The sequence below is a fragment of the Pomacea canaliculata genome, linkage group LG2 (genome assembly GCF_003073045.1).
Source record: "Pomacea canaliculata isolate SZHN2017 linkage group LG2, ASM307304v1, whole genome shotgun sequence".
Lineage (NCBI taxonomy): Eukaryota > Metazoa > Mollusca > Gastropoda > Architaenioglossa > Ampullariidae > Pomacea > Pomacea canaliculata.
The window spans coordinates 22,054,110-22,075,070 of NC_037591.1; the positions used below are offsets into that span (position 1 = coordinate 22,054,110).

The window sequence follows — 20,961 nt, forward strand, 5'->3', positions numbered from 1 at the left end:
GCTCCATGAGTGAGACCCACGTGATGCAAAGGTGGTCTGAACAGACCTAATTTTTTTTGCTTTATTTTGTTTGCTTTTACTTTTTTTTCTTTTGATTTTGGCTTTTTTTTTTTTGCATGACACCCACCTGTATATGTCAGCCACGTTGCGCTGGAGCTTATAAAGGAATCCCACTGGTGTTACAATCATGCTGGTGTTGCAGTCAGATTGGTGTCACGTGTTCCCAATGTAGCCATGTAGTAATTAAAAGCGGCGATCCACTTTTCAACAGACACATGTTACCGCGTTTCAACTGAACTGCGATGTAGACACCTAAAACTGGTGGGTGAAAGACTGTTCTTTAGGCGTGCCACACATGATTTGTTGTAGTCAGTTATCATCACATTGGCTGCTGGTATCGGCTGTCATCACACGATCTGCTGTCATCACAAGGTTTGTTGTAATCACACTGGTCTAGGTGTAGCTAGCTCTCATTGAAAGGTTTGCAGTCATAGTGGCCTTAGTGTAAAGACTGTTGGCTCCACGGTATTTGCCGAGGGGTGAGGTGACATGATCGGCTCGAGGTTGACGGGAAACTATTTTATCTTATGTCTCTGGTGGTTGTTGTGCTGCGGATGTTGTAATGCAGTATATTCCGGTAAAACACAAAAAAATGCCTTTTTTCAAGCTTTTCTGTAACTTGTGTTGTGTTTGATTGTATCTGAAGCAGAAACAGAAACCCAAACAGTTTATCAATGTCTGAGGCTGCGCTGGATGTTGCTAGAAGCACGATGGCTAATTAGCAGTCAGCTAATATTGTCGAAGTGCTTTAGCTAATTGCTACCCGCTAAGCCATTCAGCTAGCGGCTAGCGGCCAACTATGGTATTGCTGCCCTAGTATTCCCTGAACACTAGATATGGTATAGAAATGTTATGATTGCCCCTGTCTATAGCTGCTTCTTTGTTTTGCAAGGGGGATTAATTGTTGCTGGCGTTATTCCTGACCCTTTTTGTAGAGATAATTACTACTGATTGGTATGTCCTTTAACATGAATATTTCTGTTAATTGCCTTGTCGAGCATGGGTTTGAATGTTATGGAAGGCTACTGTGTGTCCATGTGTCTGTTTCCCCCTTGTCAGTCAGTCTGTCTGTCCCTCTGTCTGTTCGTCTGTCTGTCTGTTCGTCTGTCTGTCTGTTAGTCTGTCTGTCTGTCTGTCTGTTTATTTGCTGTTTAAATCGGTGACTGAAAGTAAAGACTCCTTCAAGTGCCAACTCCTTTTCTCAGTTTTACTTTGTGCACAATGCATGCTGCATACAAGAAGAAATGAGTGCACTGGTGTGCTCTACTTATTCGCATGAGAGTGTCATTTTTCCGACTAAATTTTACGCTGAAGGAGCTCGCCTTCGTCTTGGAGAATCCCTTGCATCATCATCGTCGTCGTCGTCGTCGTCGTCATCATCATCATCATCATCATCACTGATCTATCGACTCTGAAGCAAGTATCTTTCTTTTTCTTCAGGGCTGTTGTCAGCGAGAGGAAGTGCAGGCCAGGGCCATACAGTGTCTCTGGAGTCGCCCACGGAAGAGCCGTTGGAAAGGCAGTGGAGCTCCATGGACATCTGGAAGGAGATAAACAAAGTGGACTGCCCTACCTGTAGTTTCAGCAAAAGACAAAGAAAGTGAGTAGATTTACTAAGGCGAGGGGGGGTGGGCGTTATGGTGGGTTGCAGAGTCAAATTCGCAAACTCTTAAATTGTTTTTTCCAGTTGCACAGAGATGCTTTAGGGATCAAAACTTATATTTCCCTCATCCCCCGCATGATGCCATGGCTTCACATCCTCACAACTTTAGAAGAGGCTCCCCTACTTGTCGGTTGCATGCGACCCTCCTGGGTCCGTATCTATGAAGTGAGAGAAAGTCATGTCCCCAGGGCAAAATGTGGAATTCAAGGAAAATCGTCTTATTTTAGTAGTAACAATGCCATGCCCTGACCCCCATGGACACTACTTCATGTTTCTTTACCCCAGGGAACCTTCGCCATCGCTTTTTAATTACGATTCCAAGTGTCAAAATTATAAATGTGTTGTGCAGCTGGCCCCTGACCTTTACAGCTGGAGAACGTTAGGTATTCTGTCTGTGTGAGAGAGAGAGAGAGTGAGAGAGAGAGAGAAAGAGAGAGAAGAAAGAGAGAGGTTGAACCAGCAGCAGTGTTTGATCACAAGTCACATTCTAGGAACAAGTTTTCACTACTCGACTTCACCGACGCCAAGCGTTTCAATACTCCATTGAATAATCCTGGCTGAGATGAAGCGGCAGAGCCAAAGCTGACAATAAAATCCCAGTTGAAAAAGTTCACGCGGAAAATCAACTCCGGGGCAACGCCCGACACCCTCCTGATTGAGGGTTTTCCATCCATTGTGCAGCGCATGCGCAGTCCGCGCTGGTCGGAGGTCACAGCGGATGTGGGGGTCAACCATTCAGTTGCTTTCAGACGAGAAAAGGTGAAAAAGATCCCTGCTGTGTTATTAATCAACTCAACGGTAATTCAGAAAGGCAGGAGAAAAGTTGGTAATCTGCTTTCCAGTTGGTTTTTCCTTAAAAACTCAAAAGACAAAAATTGTGGTTATGTTGTAAGCGATGCGAAGAGAAAAAATTTCGTGTTGACAGCAAACTCAAATACGGTCGACACTTTCCTGTTAGTATTTCCACATAAAGGACATGTGTTTAATCAGCTAGATCCCAGTATTACATCATGCAAATAAGAGTGAGAACACGCAGGTGTCACCATGACGAGCAAAACAAGTGTTTACCGTGTCAGCTGGAACTACTTTGCCGGGCTTGTAGAAAAATAATGTCAAAGATGCGTGATGCGGCGTCAGGCATTGATTCCGAAATAACAGTGGGCGAAGGGAACAAGATAATTATATGTTAATAAATGTGTTAATATTAGATATCCATACAGCTATTACACAATATTGTTTTGTTACAGAAACGAATCGTTGAAATATGCAGATTGATGTTTTGTGTACTGCTTTAAATTTCACTGATATGCTTGCCAGCTCCCCTAAATATATATTATAGAGAGAGAGCAGTAAATAAATATATTTTACGGTTTTGACAAACATCACCCCCATCTAACACACACACACGAAAGAGGGAAACTAAATTTTCCTAGCATTGACATTTAATTACATACAATATATTGTGCAAAACACACTTAAACAATCGTTGTTCTTAAATTTGTTATTTATTAAAGGCCCACACTGCTACATTCTGATTGGCTGATGCCATATGGACACCGATCTAAACGAAAGACCCTCATAATCATCGGTTTTGGAAATGTCCAGGTTAGATTTGTATCGTTTATATCTACCGACATCTGCAAAAAATTAAACCATTCAGGTCGGTCTTTAAATGCTGTCTGACATTGGTGAGTGAGTCACTGAGCACAAAGACTCACAAAGCGCCATCTTCGTCTCCTACTTCCACTCTACATCCCATACTGCACAGAGAAGTGTGGTTGCTGATATTGTTTACTTCTCTATACCTCTACACCTGTACACAAACATTTTCCCTCACACGACCTCATGTCAGGCAACAGTTGCCCTCCTTGCTAGTAAAGGGCAAAGGTATTTTTGATTGCAGATAAATGGCTGATGATTTCTCCTCAGAAAGGTTTCATATTTTGGAACTTCCTGACTGCAATTACAATTTGTTCCAGCGAGGAAAGGGTCATAAATGTGGCCACAATATGTCTTCCAAAAGTTTCCATAATACAGTAGATATTCATTTGCCTCGAACCGTGAATCCGTCAGAGAGTGCGTCTGCATGTGAGTGCGTAGTCGGTGTGGCGCACGCTTGTTGATACATACAAATATTTTCATGTGTTTAATGTAATTGTGTCTCTGCTGCTGTGTATGTATGTGTCTGATATTGTTTAATATGTTTGGTACTGTGTGTTGTATGTGCATGTATAGCCGCATCAACAAACGCGGGTATAAAGTAATTAAGCAAACCTGTAATTTTAACATATTCAGAGACAGGTTATCAAGTTTATTTCTCTATTTCTCTCTATCTCCACCTTTATGAAAAGGTGAAAAGAGTAAGGCAGGCAAGTATTTATATGAAGTAAGCAATTAAGCTGAAAGCTAAATGAAAGATAAAGTCGGAGGTGGGTATGTGAAATCCAAGTGAAACTGTTGTTACAACTGAACTCAAGGACTGCCGAACACTTCTGACAGAAGAAGTAGTGTTGTCCGCCATCTTGCCTTACAGACGCTGCCTGTGATTGATTCGTTGTGAATGACGGATGGAGGGGATCGTGTTGTCTGCCTGTTACTCCTTAGTCAGACAGGTGGCACTCTTACAGATACTTATGTGACTCGGTCATCCACCTTTTGTGCTAAATGTTGCAAGAATGACAGCTTCGTGACACTCTTAGAATTCTCTCTTTGCGTGTCACCATCCCCAACTCTCCTTCTTTCTCTCGACAGGTGTCTTCATCAGGTATTTGACACACTGTGTTGTGTTTGTTGAAGCCTTGGCTTAGCATGGGAATCATTGTGGTTATGAGTGTGCACATCCACTTGTATTCTTCTTAGCTACTGTTCATTCTTACAGCAAATGTCGCACAAAAAGTAGTGTATCATTTTCACTACGAACTATTCCTCTACAGACACGGAGATGAAAAGATAAAAATGGCTGTTGAAGACTGTAAATTAATTAAGACTACCAAGATGAATACTTCATGTGTTAAAATCTAGGTCAGACAGGTCATTGAAATACTCTTCACAATTTCCGTCCCATGTCATACATCTTTCTCGCATCTCCACTCAGGTGAATAATTTTTTTTCTCTCTTTAACTACCTCCCGACATGAATAGCGGTTATTACACATCTGTAGCGCAGCTACCTCGAGATTTTCAACCTAAAAAAAAAAAATTGATACTTCGAGACTTCTGTCAGTTTATGGCCCCCTTGACAGGAATGATGGAGCGCAGCAAGGATGAGGGCGACGCCAGGCCCGCGGTGTGTCAACATGGCCAAGCAGGTTTGGCTAAAGGTCCTCAGATGCGGGAGGGCTGCTGGGCCCAACAATGAAGCTGTGACTGTTTGTCATGTGTCTTGCTGCTGGGACTGAATCATGTGTGCCAGACGATCGTCTTGTGACTGCTGTGGTTGCTGTGAAAATGCCCTTAGCAAAGAGCAAAAAAAAGCCAAGAGGTAAATCGTTTTGAAACAACTGTTAATCCTAGTTCTCATGGCTTGGTAGCTTGTTTTGTCAGCTGTCTATTTGGTTGTGGATGAGGAGGAGAAAGTAGGAGTAGGGGATGTGGGAATAAAACTAAGCTACCTAAATCTGATCATTCGTTACCTGAGCTGAATTCTGTGATTGTTTAAGAACTAACGGTGCTCGGTGCGGCATTTGTTGGACCTCGTCTCGAGACTAACTAGAAAATGTTAATATTTTATACACAATAACAGCATAGTACAAAGTAATGATGTGGAAGAAAGACACGGTCAGAAAGTAACAATGTGGGAAAAACTGACCGGATGGTAGAAAGTATCGATGGTATGAGCTTCTTTTTCGTGATGCCAAGTGTTCTACAAAATGCTTCAACTTATTTCTTGGACGTTATGTACTTTCTGGGGTTTCTTCTTCTGGTTTTGTTTAGCTCTTGCAAGAAAGATAAAGAAAGAGATTGATTTTTTTCTCTTTTTCGTCTTCTTCCTTTCTTTCTTCCCAGCCCCGCCCCACACCTCTTTCCCACCATCTGCGTAGTCTTTGTGGTCGTCTGCCATATGTGTTTGCTCGTAGTTTTGTTAGGGTCGGAGGGATCGTTTGGACTCGGTTTTTTCTTCACGGTTCAATGAACACTTCACTGAGAAATACGATTACTTCGTATCTACACTTTCAACCAATTACACTTACTCGCAATTTGAATCAAATTTTTCAGTACATCTTATCACTGTGTTCCCTATTCATCATGCTCAGATATTTTCATCCATATTGGAGCACTTGCAGAATATCCGTGTATCCACATACACAAGTAAGAAGACAATATAAATCAAGACGCATTTGTGAAGAGATAGAGAACAAATAAGCTCAAATCGAAGATACAATGTATTTCAACCGATAAGAAGAGAGGTAAACTCAGGTATCGCTTTCACACACCAGTAATATCAAGACAAAAATTTCTTGGAAATAATATTGTCTCGTACAGAGTGAATCAGACTTTCATGAGATTTTGCGCTGCTCTTAAAAAAAATTCTCTTCGATTTCAAACATCTCCTTCCCCTGCATACCTGTAGGAATATCACATACAGTAATATCAAACACTAAATTGTTTTGTTACAAAGTTGCAACGAAAACTAATGCACTCATCAGTGCTGACTTTAAATGATGTGAATGGGAAAAAATTTAGAAGACTTTGCCGACACTTAAATCTTTCAAAATTATTTCTTAACTATCCAAGAAGTCTGCATGAGCATTCAAAACTTTTGTGTTCTTATTTTTGAACTTACAGTTATAACAAAGTATGTAGATACCAGGAACATTAAGCAGCTTCTTGCTAACGGATTTCAGTGGAATATAGAGACTTCAAATTCTTCAGCAAATGGTTTTTCTTGAAATTTCCGATTTTCTTCTGGGTGGAAAATATTAGTTTCTACAGATAGCATGGAGTGAAGGAAGACTTACATGCATAGTTCGCAATATCTGTAGGAATGTGAACAGAAGAACAAAAGTGTGAATTTAATTGTGCAGTCACCAGAAAACCTGGCTACAGTCGCTTGACTTCTATTATTAATTTGTGTGTTTGTTTGTTGTTTTGCCAGAGATGACGAGAAGACATTTGCATGGATGGAGAAACAATTCCGGCAAATGGCGGGATCCAATGGCTCACTGGACAAGGAGGCGTTTAAAAAAGCCTTCAGGTTAAGCAGGTATGCAACGCATTTTCTCTCAAACTTACAAACACAAAAGAAAGCATCTTTATTCATCTTTATCTGGAAAGTTTTGTGTCTATTCACAGTAACATTAGCACACCACTTTACATCAGACATCAACACAGGCTGTAAAAGAATATAAATGTCTACATCCCAATTCTACTTCTCTTCTTGTAATCATTTAGGTTGGCACTTTCAGCCTCAATCATAAATATTAAAACTTGGACATATTCATACTTCCAATCAAAATAGGAAAACAAAGAGACGAGTATGACATCGGTTCAAAGACTTGACATACAAACGGACGCTCTCCGGGATGGAAGCAATATGGCCGCCTGCATTCAGTGCGCGTCCTGTCCATGAGTTGATTGTAGTCTGAATGTCTGGATTGCAGCCAGGATAAATAAATGCAGATAATGTTTGCAGCTCTACGTTTACCACTTCTGTCTATGCGTCTAATATCAAAGGAGGTATGAGTGGTTGGACAAGTGAGAGGAAGGAATCAGGTTATGTAGTCAAATTGATATGAGCACCGTTCATAAATGGAACTGATCAACAACAAAAAAACTCATTTAACATTTTTCTCACGTGTCATTCCTCATTGTCTTTTGTCCCGTGCATATGTTGCTGAATAAAATTTATTTGAAAACTCCTGGCTAGAGATAGAGCGAATAAATAAAAAAGAGGCAGAAAAACCTGAAATGTCTGTAGCAGAACTCCATAGGCTTATAACAAATCACAGACAAAACTAAAATTAGTTTCAGTTAATTATGCTTCGTTCTTAATGCATATGAGGGAACGGTGTCTATAGATTATTATCTAAACCATTCTAGTACTGTGGTAGAAAATTTATTCGTCGAAAAGGTGTTGTGACAAGTGAGGGCTGGCAAAAAAGCTCAAAAAGTCACCTGCAATGTTATTTGTTTAAAGTTATAGAAAAAGTATTAAGACACCACTGTATGAATTAGTTCCTGAGATGAGTCATAAAAAGAACTGAAACTGAAACTGATGACGTGGCAAACCTTCCATCTTTTCCTGGATGAAAAACCTTTCCATAAAGCTGAAGTGGTGTGCAATTCTACCTTTTTTTTTTTACTGCGTCTTTAATAACCTGATGACCTCACCCCGAGCATTCATTGCCGTCTGAAAGGGATCATGTCGAGTGGAAATGATGGGGGACCGGTATCTGGGAGCTTTGGGGAAGGAAGGATCCTCATTTAAGTAGTTTAAGTTTGTTATTGAGGCCGAGCTTTGAATTCAGAGCTGCACTCGATGTTAGATAGTTACAATAGTCCTTGGTGACCTGTGTGTGATAGAGACATACCACAGCCGCCATGTGGCTTTTATGTACAACAAAAGTCTTCTTTATGTCTTCATTAGTGTTACATGCTGACTTACACAACCATTAGCCATCAATGAAAGCAGCTTTCTAACTGTACTTTACATTTTTTTACATTCTACGTGTAGGAATAATACATTAACATTTTATTTTACACCTTCATTGGCTTAATATAATTATTTTACTGTAAGTCCAATGTCAGCTTGGATGAGAGACACTTCTTATCAGTTCGATTTCAGATAAGAACTATTTTTCACACTTCACACATTACATTAAGAAGAATAAGAATTTGTTTATTGGCCAAGTGACACCGTACTCGGAATATGATTTGATGATGTACAAAACGTTTTTCTAATGTTTTGGGGAATAGTTCCGCGCAAGATACTATTTCTCAAAATGTGGGTGAGTACTCCCTTCCGTTCTCGAGATACACGTGGACATGTGATAGACTGGCGATGAGTTCTTCTTGGTCTAGACATTTGTCACACATTGTTATCTGCTGTCCTACATGTCTACAGTCATCACCGTGTTACAGAGAGAGAAAAGCCTTCATAACTAAAGCAAATATAACAGATGTCCTGGTGACAGTTGTTGTAGACTGACGACGAATTCCCATCAATCTAGTCTTTTCATTGTCTTCCGCAGTCCTTCTTCGCCGACCGCTTCTTCCAGCTGTTTGATAACGACAACAGCGGAAGCATCGACCTCAACGAACTGCTGCGAGGGCTTCTGAAGCTGACCCGGGGGTCACCCACTGACAAACTCCGCTTTCTCTTCAGGGTCTATGATGTTGACTGTAAGTGAAACCACGCATCTACAAAACTGTTAGACATCCTCACAGCTTTTTCAATCGTCTCAATATTCTCTGATGTCATGTCTCCTGGTACTGCTTGTAACTACTAACCCTTTCATGCACCACCGTTGTTCTCAATATATACTACACATCAGTAAACACATATAAAGATATATATATACACGTACACTACACTAGTTACTTTTTCATTATCTGCTATCCCTCCCTTTGGTATTACTCCATTGTACCATTTCTCTTTTACTCCTTGTGTGATTTTTTTTCTGAGTAATGCCCTTTGTTTCTTTTTTTCATCTTCCTCTCTTTGTTTCTTCTTCTTCATTTTTTTGTTTTGGTGCCGCGGTCACATAGACGTGTCCATGTTGATACTGTCCTGATAAAACTTAACCCTTCAAACTGAGTTAAGTAGTACCTTCTCCTCGGCACGTGCACCTCGCACGGGTTCCACCCCAAGCCCTCGTCATTCTTCTTTCACCGACATTCGACGGTCACATCTACTTCTGTCTACTGCCGTCACACTTGCTTCTACTTTCGACATCTGCTTCTGCTACATCTGCTTCTTATGTTTGTCACCAGTACTGTTACACTGCTATTACACTTCTACTTACTTTTAGCGTTTTAGTCTGTCACGCCTGTTCTGTCTCATTAAATTCGTCATCATTAGTTATGTCATATTTCTATTACATCTACTTCTGATCTACTTTTGTCATGCCTACTTTCTTGACATCCACTACTTCTCACTTTTGTCATCGCTAAGTAAGTCAGGCCTTCTTCTGTATACTTACTTTTGTCACATCTGCTACTACTTACTTTTGTCACGCTCCTAATTATGGCACTGGTGCTGTCACACCTACCCTGTCACCTGTATTTGCGCTAACACGTGACCGTTTGGCAGCGAGCGGCACGATTGACAGAGAAGAGCTGGGCACGGTGCTCAGGTCATGCATGGAGGAATCTTCCCTCGTGCTGAGCGAAGAGAACCTTCAGGCGTTGACTGATGCACTCTTTGACGATGCAGACGCCGATAAGAGTGGCGAGATCACCTTCGAGAAACTCAAGGACCAGCTAGAGAAGCATCCAGGGGTCATGCAGAACCTCACCATCAGGTGGGGCTCAAAGACGTATGGATAAAAAGGAGAGAGAAAGAGAGAGAAAAGGAAGGAACCTTGAGAGTGAATGGATGGATGAAGTCATAACGAGAGGTATACAAGAATCATGGGAGCGAATGAATGAAAAAGTCGTGGAGAGAAGCATGCAGAAGCAGATGCGGTGCATGTATGTTCGACTGGGAGATCAGAATGGGCATTGGTGGTAGAGGAGATGGTCGCTTAGACAGAGTTTTGAAAAGCGAGAAAATGGTTGTGGCGCTGAAAGAGATACAAGCTCAGCAATCATGAAATTCTCTGGGTGTCGGTGACAGCGCCGCCAAGTGGCTGGTGCCACGCAAAGAAGAGAAGAGAAGACGAGCACCCCGCCATCTATCCTGGACATACATCCGCAACAATCTAGCGAAGGTGATCTGCACAATCATGTTCGTCCTCATCAACATGGGCCTTTATGCACTCAACGCCTGGCTCTACAGATATTCAAACTGGTAACTCAGTCTCGGCGTGTTCATTGCATTAAGTTTTTCTAATCATATCAAGTGCCATTAATCATATCAAAAGTAATCAGCAGGTTCAAAGGTATCAATAGTATCGAAAGCAAGAGATATAGGAAATGTCCTCAATGAAGTTTTCCCCTATGATTCATTAACTATCCGATGAATTTGTAGAATGTTGCTTATATTCTCTTCTTGACCATTCGCTGTAATTTAAAAGTAAAATTCAATGAGTTAATTGGTTGAAGTCTCATAGCTTGAAGAACTTAATAACTTTTGATAAATACAAATATTTTTACATGTGAAATGACTCCAACCTAGTGAACTGATTGTAAACACCAAGGAGAGCACTAAAACAGGAAGAACACCTGTCTGTTTCAGGTATATCATCTTTGCAAGAGGTGCTGGCATGTGTCTCCACTTTAACTGCGCCTTTGGACTGTTTCTGATGCTGCGGAAGTCGTTGACTCTGATGAGGAACACGCCATTGGCCAGAATCTTGCCCTTTGACCAGCACGTGATGTTCCACAAGATGGCGGGCTTTGCTGTGGTGTTTTTCACTCTCATACACACGGCCATGCACCTTGCAAACGCCAGTATGTTTTCTTTTTCTTGCTCTTTTATTCCAGCAATTCTCTGGGCTGGGTGAGTGAATTCGTGGTGTGATGTACGAGCGTAGATGGTGGTAAACATTCCGTGTACATTGTTTTGTTGTCATGATCTACCTCTGACGAAATCGAATAATAAGTACTTTGTGTGTGTGTTTGTTGTTGTTGTTGTTGTTGTTGTTGTTGTTGTTGTTGTTGTTGTTGTTGTTTTCAGTCTTCTACCTCCAGCGCGAGAAAAAACTCAACCTTTTTGAGATTCTTTTCACACTGAAGGCCAAGGTGGGGTGGTTCTATGGGTTCGCTCCCCTGTCCGGAGTTATCCTAGATGTTATTCTGCTCATCATGTTCATATGTTCAATGGAGTTTGTGCGCCGATCTGGATGCTTCGAGGTACAGTAATCTTGACTTATCCACTGTCTACCAACCCTTTTATATGAACATCGACTCTAACCTATTCTTGAACAACTGAATGTCTAACATAAAGACATAGATATAGATGTGACAGTTTTTTCTTAATGCATGTCAATAGACAATATAGAGGAAGTCAGTGAAGAATACGGAAAGGAGGTTTTGCGTGATCTTGGTGTATTAGTTGTAACTCTGAGTTTTGGAGCGATTGGAGTTTCTTGATAGGACAGAGGCACAAGAGACAATTACAGGAGTCAAGTCTTGATGAAACAGATGAAGACGAAAATATGGCACAGGCGAGAACACGGGCAGTTCGAACGAAAATTATTGACAGGTCGCGCTGTTGCGGAAGGCAAAATATGTACTTCTTCACATGTTAGACACAGTCATGCCTGAAATACATAAGATATTACAGTAAAACCACAGTTCCTGTAGAAGAAAATGAAACACCCGCCAAAACTTCACTGACTTTTCATCATTAAGTTTTAGTGTGTTTACAGCCCTCCGACACTTAACTTCTCAGAGGCATTATTCTGAAGTTCGAGAAGCAATGCTCGCAATCCGAGATGAAAAGTATAGAGTGTCGTCAGCAGAGGACTGGCTGGAAATTGCATAAGACTGAACCAAGCGAGAGAAAAGCTGTATGAATAAAATAAACAAAAGCGGCTGTCATACTAACTCCTGAGGTACCCCAAAGGTCAAAGGCGTGACTGCTGAGACCTGTGCATCAGCTCGCACGGCCTGGTTTACCCGAAAGGTAACACTCAAACAACGATAGAGAAGTAATGATGAAGCTAAGCAATATTGAATTATCAATCATGTCAAAGGCTGCTGACTGATCAAACAGGTGAGTATCGACACTTGCCCTCATCCAGCGACCACAAAATGTCACAACGACCTTCAGCAAATCTGTTGATGAGCCGCGAAAGGGTGGTGAGCAGACTGCCCCTGATGAATAAGTTTCTTCGACTCAAGTTGTTCGAGGGCCACTTTTTCTGGCACTTTAGAGAAAAGATATTCGAAACGGGACGTTAATTTTTCAAATCGTTCACATCGAGGAATAATTTCTTTAGACTGGATATATCACGGCATTTTGGAAGAGGTAAGAATGTCAACAGTGATTGATGTCGTGGGTCGAAAACAGGACAATCTGGACACACTCGAGGAGAAGGTTGGCCGGAATCGGGTCCAGGAGTACATGTGGTGGGTCTGGATGCGAGAACAATGCTCATTACATCATTCTCAGACACCGGCTGAAACATAAAAAAATAGAAATTTGAGTACAGTCATAATTCTTTACATGGTGTAGGGTAATGTTCTCTTGGCATCCCATCATCTGTCTTCATCTGCAGGTTTTCTACTGGACTCACAAGCTTTACATCCCTTTCTACGTTCTGAACATCCTCCACGCCACGAACTTCTGGAAGTGGATCGTCGGGCCTGGAGCCATCTTCCTGATTGAATGCTTGATTCGCCTGAAAATGTTCTGGTACGCAAGACAGGGCGACATGCGCATTCAGTCAGTAAAACTACTTCCGTCAGGGGTAAGTCTTCGATAAGCTATTTAAACTTTAGAACTTTGGTTGGTCTGCTTTGAACTTTCTGATATTTTCCTGTTGTTTGAGACAGACATACAGAAAACATGTAAATTGATTATTTATATCTCTTGGATGTCATCATCATGGTTGTCTCTGTTTCCAGACTACGTAGAACAACAAAATAATGAAACTATGATAATTTTTTTATAAACTATTTGCATCCTGCCGAGATTTTAAACATAGATATTGTTTTGTCGCATGTCTGTGTGCATACATGTCTCAGGTGACCCAGCTAATTATCACAAGACCGAGCAGCTTTAACTACAAGCCTGGAGACTATGTCTTCCTCAACATTCCAGCTATTGCGAAGTACGAATGGCATCCCTTCACCATCAGCAGCGCACCTCAGATGTCAGGTGGGACATTGCTGATGCCACTGAACACTGTACACACAGCTTACATGCACGCATAAGCTCATTACTCGTAGGATAAAAATGAAAGGGAGACCCTGTTAAGGACTTAGGGGGCTGAGCCCTACTCACTACTTGTGTCTGACGGTGCGTGTGGAGGACCTGTAGATGAGCAGAATGTTTGTTTTTCAGGAACATTCTGGATTCACGTTCGCTCAGCTGGTCACTGGACAAGGTCTTTGTACAAGTATTTTGAAGACTACAAGAGTTCTGTCGTTGATGCGGAGGAAGGAATGGCAGACAATAAAGGTCAGTTTTAGCTAAAGGGACTTTAAGATTGGAATTTGCATGTAAAAATAAACATATTGAAGTCAATATTTGTAACTTGTTAGAACGCTTTATAAAGTGCTGAAAAAAACTAAAATGTAATATAAAAATTTAATCAATCAATAAAGATTTAATGCAAAATTAAAATCTAGTGGGTAGCATGTGTTTTTCAAAAATTGTTATTTCAAATTTTTGTTTAGGCAACCCTCTAAATAATTTTCAGCGAATTTTTTTTAAGACTTCATGGAAGGAACTACATCTACACACACCAATTAGTTTTATTCTAAACATTATTCAGTATTTTCTCTGCCACTTCTGCTTTTTCATGATTCTGCGTCTCATCTTATCCATCTTTTTACATACTAAATTATTTATTCAACTTTCCCTTTTCAGGATGAAGTTTTTCTTTCCCTATTTCTAGTCTGTTTCTGCGCTCTGTCCGTTGGCGTGCGAATTATTAAGTACTCAGGTGCAGCTGGCTTTTTCATGTGTTTATTTCCGTGAATTATTCAATGAAATATGACCTTTCTGTTCCAGAGATGTACGCAAATTGCAAAAAATTCAAGGCTAGCTTCAAATCGTTCCGCATGGGCAGGCCCGGTGTACCGCTCACGAGACGAAACACTAAGGTAGATAAATAGGATTGGCTTAAAGACAGAAGCAGAAGACTAAATGCTAATATCAATATATAATAATAATATAAAGACAACACTAAATGACAAGGTCGTCTATGCACGATACCACCATGTGCGCAGCAGAAATGGTCACACTTTTTTTCAATCATCTCTCATCACATTATTCTTAGCTGTCTGCAAGAATTTTTTTACATTCATTTATCTATTATTTGGTGATACAGGACACTGTTGTAACTAAACATCTCTGCTACCTATATTTTCCCGCATTTCTCCGACCTCCCTTTTTCGAGAAGCGTTCAAATAGTTTACTTTTTACGAAGAAGTCAGAATCTCTGCCGTTTGTCTTACATTGTAAAACCCTTCTCTTATTCTTACCTACATCTGTCGCTTGAGAATACACTTCCTTACATTTAAATAGCTCACCTTCATCTACAGCTTTGATCTCGACCGAAAATTTTGAAATACATTTCCTTGATTTTCTTATCAGGCCCGCAGGATAAATGCTAGTGTGAAGAGACGGGTGAGAGAAGTTAAGGTCAACGAAAGGGTAAGACACCATCTGTACTTTCGTCGATAGTAGGTTCTCTCTTCTTCTCTCGCTCTCTCTCCCTCCTTTCTCTTCGTTCTGTTCCCTCCTTTCTCTCTCTGAAAGTATGATAGAAAAATACTTAAAAAAACTTAATGTGAACATTTTAAGTTATTCAGAAAAGTAAATGAACCACAAAAAAAAAAAATTCTCAGTGCATCAAACTTGGCATCACCTTTGAGACTGAAGCTCAGTGGTATGATACCGAAGAGTTTAACGACGAGGGTGAAGAAGTAGATTGATGATGATGATAATGTAAATGGCAAATCAGGGTGTGCACCCATACAACAGGCCCTTGCGTGATGTCAGCCCTCTACCTAAATCTTTTCCCAAAATGTCGCCACGGTCATTTTTTTTTTTTTTTTTTTTTTTTTTTTTTTTTGCTGTTTTTCTGTGGACTTCATTTCATGTCTCGTTCTTTCTCATCTGGCAGGTTTACGTAGACGGACCATACGGGACACCGAGTCGCCATATTTTCGAGGCCGAGCACGCAGTTCTGATTGGTTCAGGCATCGGAGTGACTCCGTTTGCCTCCATCCTACAGAGCATCATGTACCGCTTCCGTGAGGCGGAGGTCACGTGCCCGAAGTTGCGACCACAGATTCTGCATCGAGGTCCCCAAAAGCGTCATGAACCTGAAAAAAGTAAAGAGCCTCCTGCTTGCTTGACCACTTCCTGTACATTTCTCACTATCTCTTGTCTGTTCTGGACGATTTCGCAGTCCTCCCTTTGTGTTATTTCTGAGCTGCTTCTTTGTAATGTTCTTCGAATTTAGTTTCTACTCGCTGTTACGTCATCATGTAAATTCTTTGCTCCCTCTCTATTCTCCCCTTCTCTACTTTATGGTGTCCATTTCTTTGCACATATTCTATTTCACTGTAACTGTCTGAGACCACTCATTACTATTCACTCATTTTATTGAACTTCCAGTTTAGATCGCTTCAACTCTTTTATGATGTTCTTGTCCTTGCTTTTTTTTCCCCTCTCTCTCATCTTTCTCTCGAGAGAATTTGCATAATTCTTTCTTTTTCCTTTCTTTCAATTTTTTTTTTCAAATTCTGGTTTCCCTACGCAGGTGGACTTCGTGTGGATTAACCGAGATCAGCGAAATTTTGAGTGGTTCCTATCCCTTCTCACACGTCTGGAGAGTGAACAGTCACGTGACCGAGAAAACGGGCTGGGTCACGTGCTCGACATGCATATGTACATGACCTCTGCCCTCTCCAAAGCGGACATGAAAGGCATCGGCCTACAGATGGCGCTGGATCTCATCCACGAGGCGGAGCAGACGGACCTGATCACGGGTCTGCAGACTCGGACACAGCCAGGCAGACCCGACTTCGATAAGGTCAGTACTAGGTTGTTTTTGTTTTTTGTTTTTATTTTATTTTATTTTATTTTTAGAAGCTTGTTTATAAAGCAGCCTTCTGTTGCAAACTGTGAGAACTTATCTGCAGAATGCAAACAACGACCAATTTTATGCACATGCGAAAGGCATGTCCACATCATCATCGTCATCCTCCTCCTCATCATCATCATCATCATCATTACAAAAGTTTGGTAGTCGATTCTGGTTGCATATTGTTTCAAAAGATAAAGATCCTGCAGCATGATATAAAAAGAAGGTAACCTACAAATATCCACGAACAGCAGATACATGGCTGCTAAAGCACAAGCAATTTGCAGACCATATTTAAAGAGTGGCAGAATGACATTCTTTCTCACTGATCAAATCTTTTATTCAACTGGCTTGAGGATCTGAAAGTCATTCATGCATCAATGAAAGAGAAAAAACTTGGATGTAGGACGGAAAGAATGAAGACCGACCGACCGACCGCCTGCAGACTTGTAGGGCGTCAACCGCTGTTTGCACTTTCTGGCTGCATGCTCATCAGATGATGCTCTGCCATACAACCAATATTATTATCTAATCCATGCACAGTCTCATATTTTGACAAGACTGCTAGTCCAATAGAACATATTCCCTCGCTAACTTCTGTTTCATATGTTACAGCTCTTCTCACACATTGCCAACCACGCGAAGGGAAAGGTCAAGGTATTTTTCTGTGGTTCACCGCTGCTGGGAAAGGTGCTCAAGGAATATTCCCACAAATATGAATTCGGTTTCTCTCAAGAGATTTTTTGAAGGCCAGACTTTGAATATTTCTGCTGCAGTTTCTCAGGGAAAAGCTGCTAGCAGCTATAGTCAGAATTACTGTGACTTGCCGTCTTCCGAAAAAAGTCAAAATGCAATTGTGAAACAAAATGATTGTGCTTTGCTACGTGTACAGAATGACCATGTTCTTTCATGAAATAACTTTCCGGTGGTGAAGGATGAAGAAGCTAAGGGGTTTGCATACTCCTCACAGCTTATGATGAAATTAGCTCGTTGTGTATCATATTGTTAGTGGGGGTCAGTAATCTTTGACATCTCTGCTCTTTTCGTTCGTTAATGAATTGTGCTTGTACTGAGATTTACCAGCAACTTCTAGAATGATGTGATGCAAGACCCAGACTGTTGAAACACGGTATGTCTGTTTTCTGTGTGCTACATCCAAATGGAACAACTTGGTCTCGATGCCACTGACTGACAAGGACTAGTGGGGTGCACTTTTTTCCTAATGTTTGGGTAAATTTCAGTGCAAGATATTAACTCCCCAAATGAGGTGAATGCACCATTTCCATTCTCAACATTGCGACTTCACACTTGTAGACAGACACGCCATTGGCTGTTGCCTTCACAATGTGAATGTACAATTCTGACCTCTGTACTGTTGACCTTTTTTGTGCATGATAATGTTTGTAAGCGTGTTCCTCGAGAGCGGAAGGAGGGTATTCCCCGAAATTTGGGAAACAGAATCTTGCACTACTACCAGCCATTAGAAAAATTTAGCTCCTCATTTGTTATAGCTAACGTTTAGAGTTTCAATGTACTTTCTTTATTAAACAAAACAAAGCTAAAACAGATTTAACTGCACTTTGTTAAAGCTTGTTTCTCTTCGGTAACTGTTTTTTTAAGTAGTTTGTGAATTAGAACAGGTGGTCAACGGTTAAAACCGTAGACATTGTCACGAGTTTTATTGACATTTTTTTTTTCATCAAGATAATAATTTTTAAGATACATTTATCTTGGCTACGATATTCATCTACTTAGCTAGCGTTTGTGTCGTCAAATTCTCGTCAATCTTTCGCTTTTTCCAAAGACAGCTGAGCGTTGCTTTATTTTGTTGTCTGGTATATAAAGGAAAATGTACACCCCTCACTTCTGCAAGTGTACGTTTCCGGACAGTAGAAGACATGGTGGATTGAGCGTGATGTTCAAAATGGGGCACATCCTAGAAACATACCACAACAAGAACATACTTTTAAAAAGTATCTACTTCACCATGGACCAAAGTTTTTACAATTTGGTACTATTCAAATAAAGATCTGGTGGTTTCTTTTGTGGGCACACTGGCGACTAACAAACCAAAATTCTCTGCTAGTCGAGAAAATGTGTTAATAATGAAGGGCGAGTAAAAATACGACAAAAATATATGATACAGCTAGACATATCTGTGAGAAAATCTGTAGTCGAGGGGAGGTGAAAATTTGTGTTTTATCGCCAAGTCTAGTAGCTAAAGCTCTATCTCAGAAAAACAGACGGCCCTGTAAATAGGTGCCACATCCTACCTGCATTGAAAGAACAGTATGCCCGTGACGAGAATCGAATGCCGGCTATCCAAGTTTTTATTAGCGACAAGCGCAGTGTTTTCTCCATAAATTGTAACCTTCACCTGGGTGTATGTCTATGTAATGTGCGATCAAACCACTCTACTACACTTTCAACTGAGGTAATCCTTGTACTACTATATGTGCTTAATTTGGTAAGTTTATTATTCAAGATTGGAAGGTTCTGGCGTCGTGCAAGACGCTAAAACACCAATTTCGTGTATGTGTATTTGTATGTTTAAACAAGCTACTTGTGTGTGTGTGTACATATATACCTGATACGATTACAGAAATGACAGCATATCATTTTTATCTTTTACTACAGAATCAAATGCTCTCATGGAGCAAGAGAAATCAACGTCGATCAGCACTCCGAATCCAAAAGTGGATAGGATTAATGTCTGTGTTTAATTCTCATTAAATCTTCTGCCATACATGTATTACAACCAGTCTAAAAGGCTGTGAGCATACATGTCACTTTCGGGCAAAACGGGCTTCATACCACGACTCTAACACAGTGAACAGTGGACAAGCGATAGAAGTCAATGGGTTTTTAACCGTGCATATTGCAGAAGCTTCACACCTCAGAAACGCCAACGTTCTATTTGCATATTGGCAGTATGTTGGCAAAAGGTTTTGACAGCACTCAGTTCCAATATCCCGAGCTTTGGCCCAAAAACCATTTGTTTCTGTGACCTTCACACACAGCCTTGACAAACTTGGTCAAATGTTACACGTTTGCCAGGTTAAGGTCCTTAGCACAATATACATGTATATATATGGACTTTAACTCCTTGCGATGGCCGTTGGGGTCTGTTGAGACAGTTTGCGGAGAACATAGCTTTGCAGGGATATAAGCTAGGTGAGCTTATATATAAATAGTGAAATAAGTTGTTAAGACAAAGGTAAGTTAATGCCTAGTTCAAAGTCACCTATAAACGCACGTTAGTATGCATGGACACTGGCTAGTGAGCACACAGAGAAATAAAAGCGAAGAAAATCTTTGAGTATGAGAGATCGGTTACAGATGTAACCAGAGGTCAGCAGCTCCTTATGCAGTAATGGACACAATAACAAGGTCTATTACTTCTACATAAAGAAGTTTTAAGCCATTCAGTTAATTAAGCTAATCATTATATGTGATTTTGTACATAAAATACATGATTTGATCAACGAGACTCTTGCTGCGATATGTGCTATATATATTGTTCTCTAAGCCTTTCTGATAAATTGAATTATACATGCTCGTACTTTTTTGTACCTTCAATATGTACATGATGATCTACGAATTACATAAAAGTGATTTTTAGCTACACTTATTGCTTTCAAAAATATAAATGTTTTGCCTTTCTTTGATCAAGTTTATCCGACTGTCCTTTTTGGTCTCATTTATAATAATACAATTGCCCTTCCTATCATTACACAACTGGTTCTTGACTATTCTTATGAACATGTCATTAATCATTCTCAGTGTAAAGATGAAGAACAATTTCCATCGTCATGCTTGTATATTGAATAATGCTCGCTTTATAATTTTAATGTCTTGTGAGTAGGATTTTCCTACAGACAACATTTTTTATTCTCTGAACCAATGCAGCTTAAGAAAGTTTTGTATAAGCTTTTTTTTCAAGAATAAAAGAACTAGCCTATCCATGGTGAACTAATTATCTGTTCATGTCTATTAGATGATGATGATGATGATGATAATGATGATGAAAATAATCTATAGTGCATTTTCCATGTGCTAAGTGTGAGAGAAGTAGCATGCAAAAATGTAAATGAGCTAACTAATGCATGGTCAGCCTTGCTTTACCTCTCTCTCATGTGTGTGCACACACACACAAAAACTAAAAGCAGTCTGAAGGATACTCGATCAGTTGCTTAAAAACTGTAAAAGCATAGCTCATGAAGCTGAAACTCAGTTTTTAGAATATAGTTAACTCCATTATATTGGAAGCGTAACATTCCAATTTTGGTGAAATTTACGACCAAACTACATTTTATGTGCCATTCTAATAGCAGTCCAATCACACTTTTATAATTAGCACAAAGCATAAAAA

At 40.3% G+C, this 20,961-nt stretch overlaps 1 protein-coding gene across 1 annotated transcript; it reads left to right on the top strand.

The window, feature by feature from the left end:
- Positions 1-4,998: 4,998 nt before the first annotated feature.
- On the top strand, positions 4,999-20,552 carry LOC112557011 (NADPH oxidase 5-like). The gene is given in 17 exon segments (XM_025226577.1): positions 4,999-5,203; positions 6,818-6,921; positions 7,865-7,869; positions 8,913-9,063; positions 9,974-10,184; positions 10,499-10,672; positions 11,060-11,274; positions 11,501-11,676; positions 13,047-13,238; positions 13,516-13,648; positions 13,835-13,951; positions 14,507-14,598; positions 15,092-15,151; positions 15,624-15,776; positions 15,778-15,834; positions 16,266-16,538; positions 17,205-20,552. Coding segments are annotated over 17 exon segments (2,325 nt in total). The 5' UTR covers positions 4,999-5,123; the 3' UTR covers positions 17,337-20,552.
- Positions 20,553-20,961: the final 409 nt, after the last annotated feature.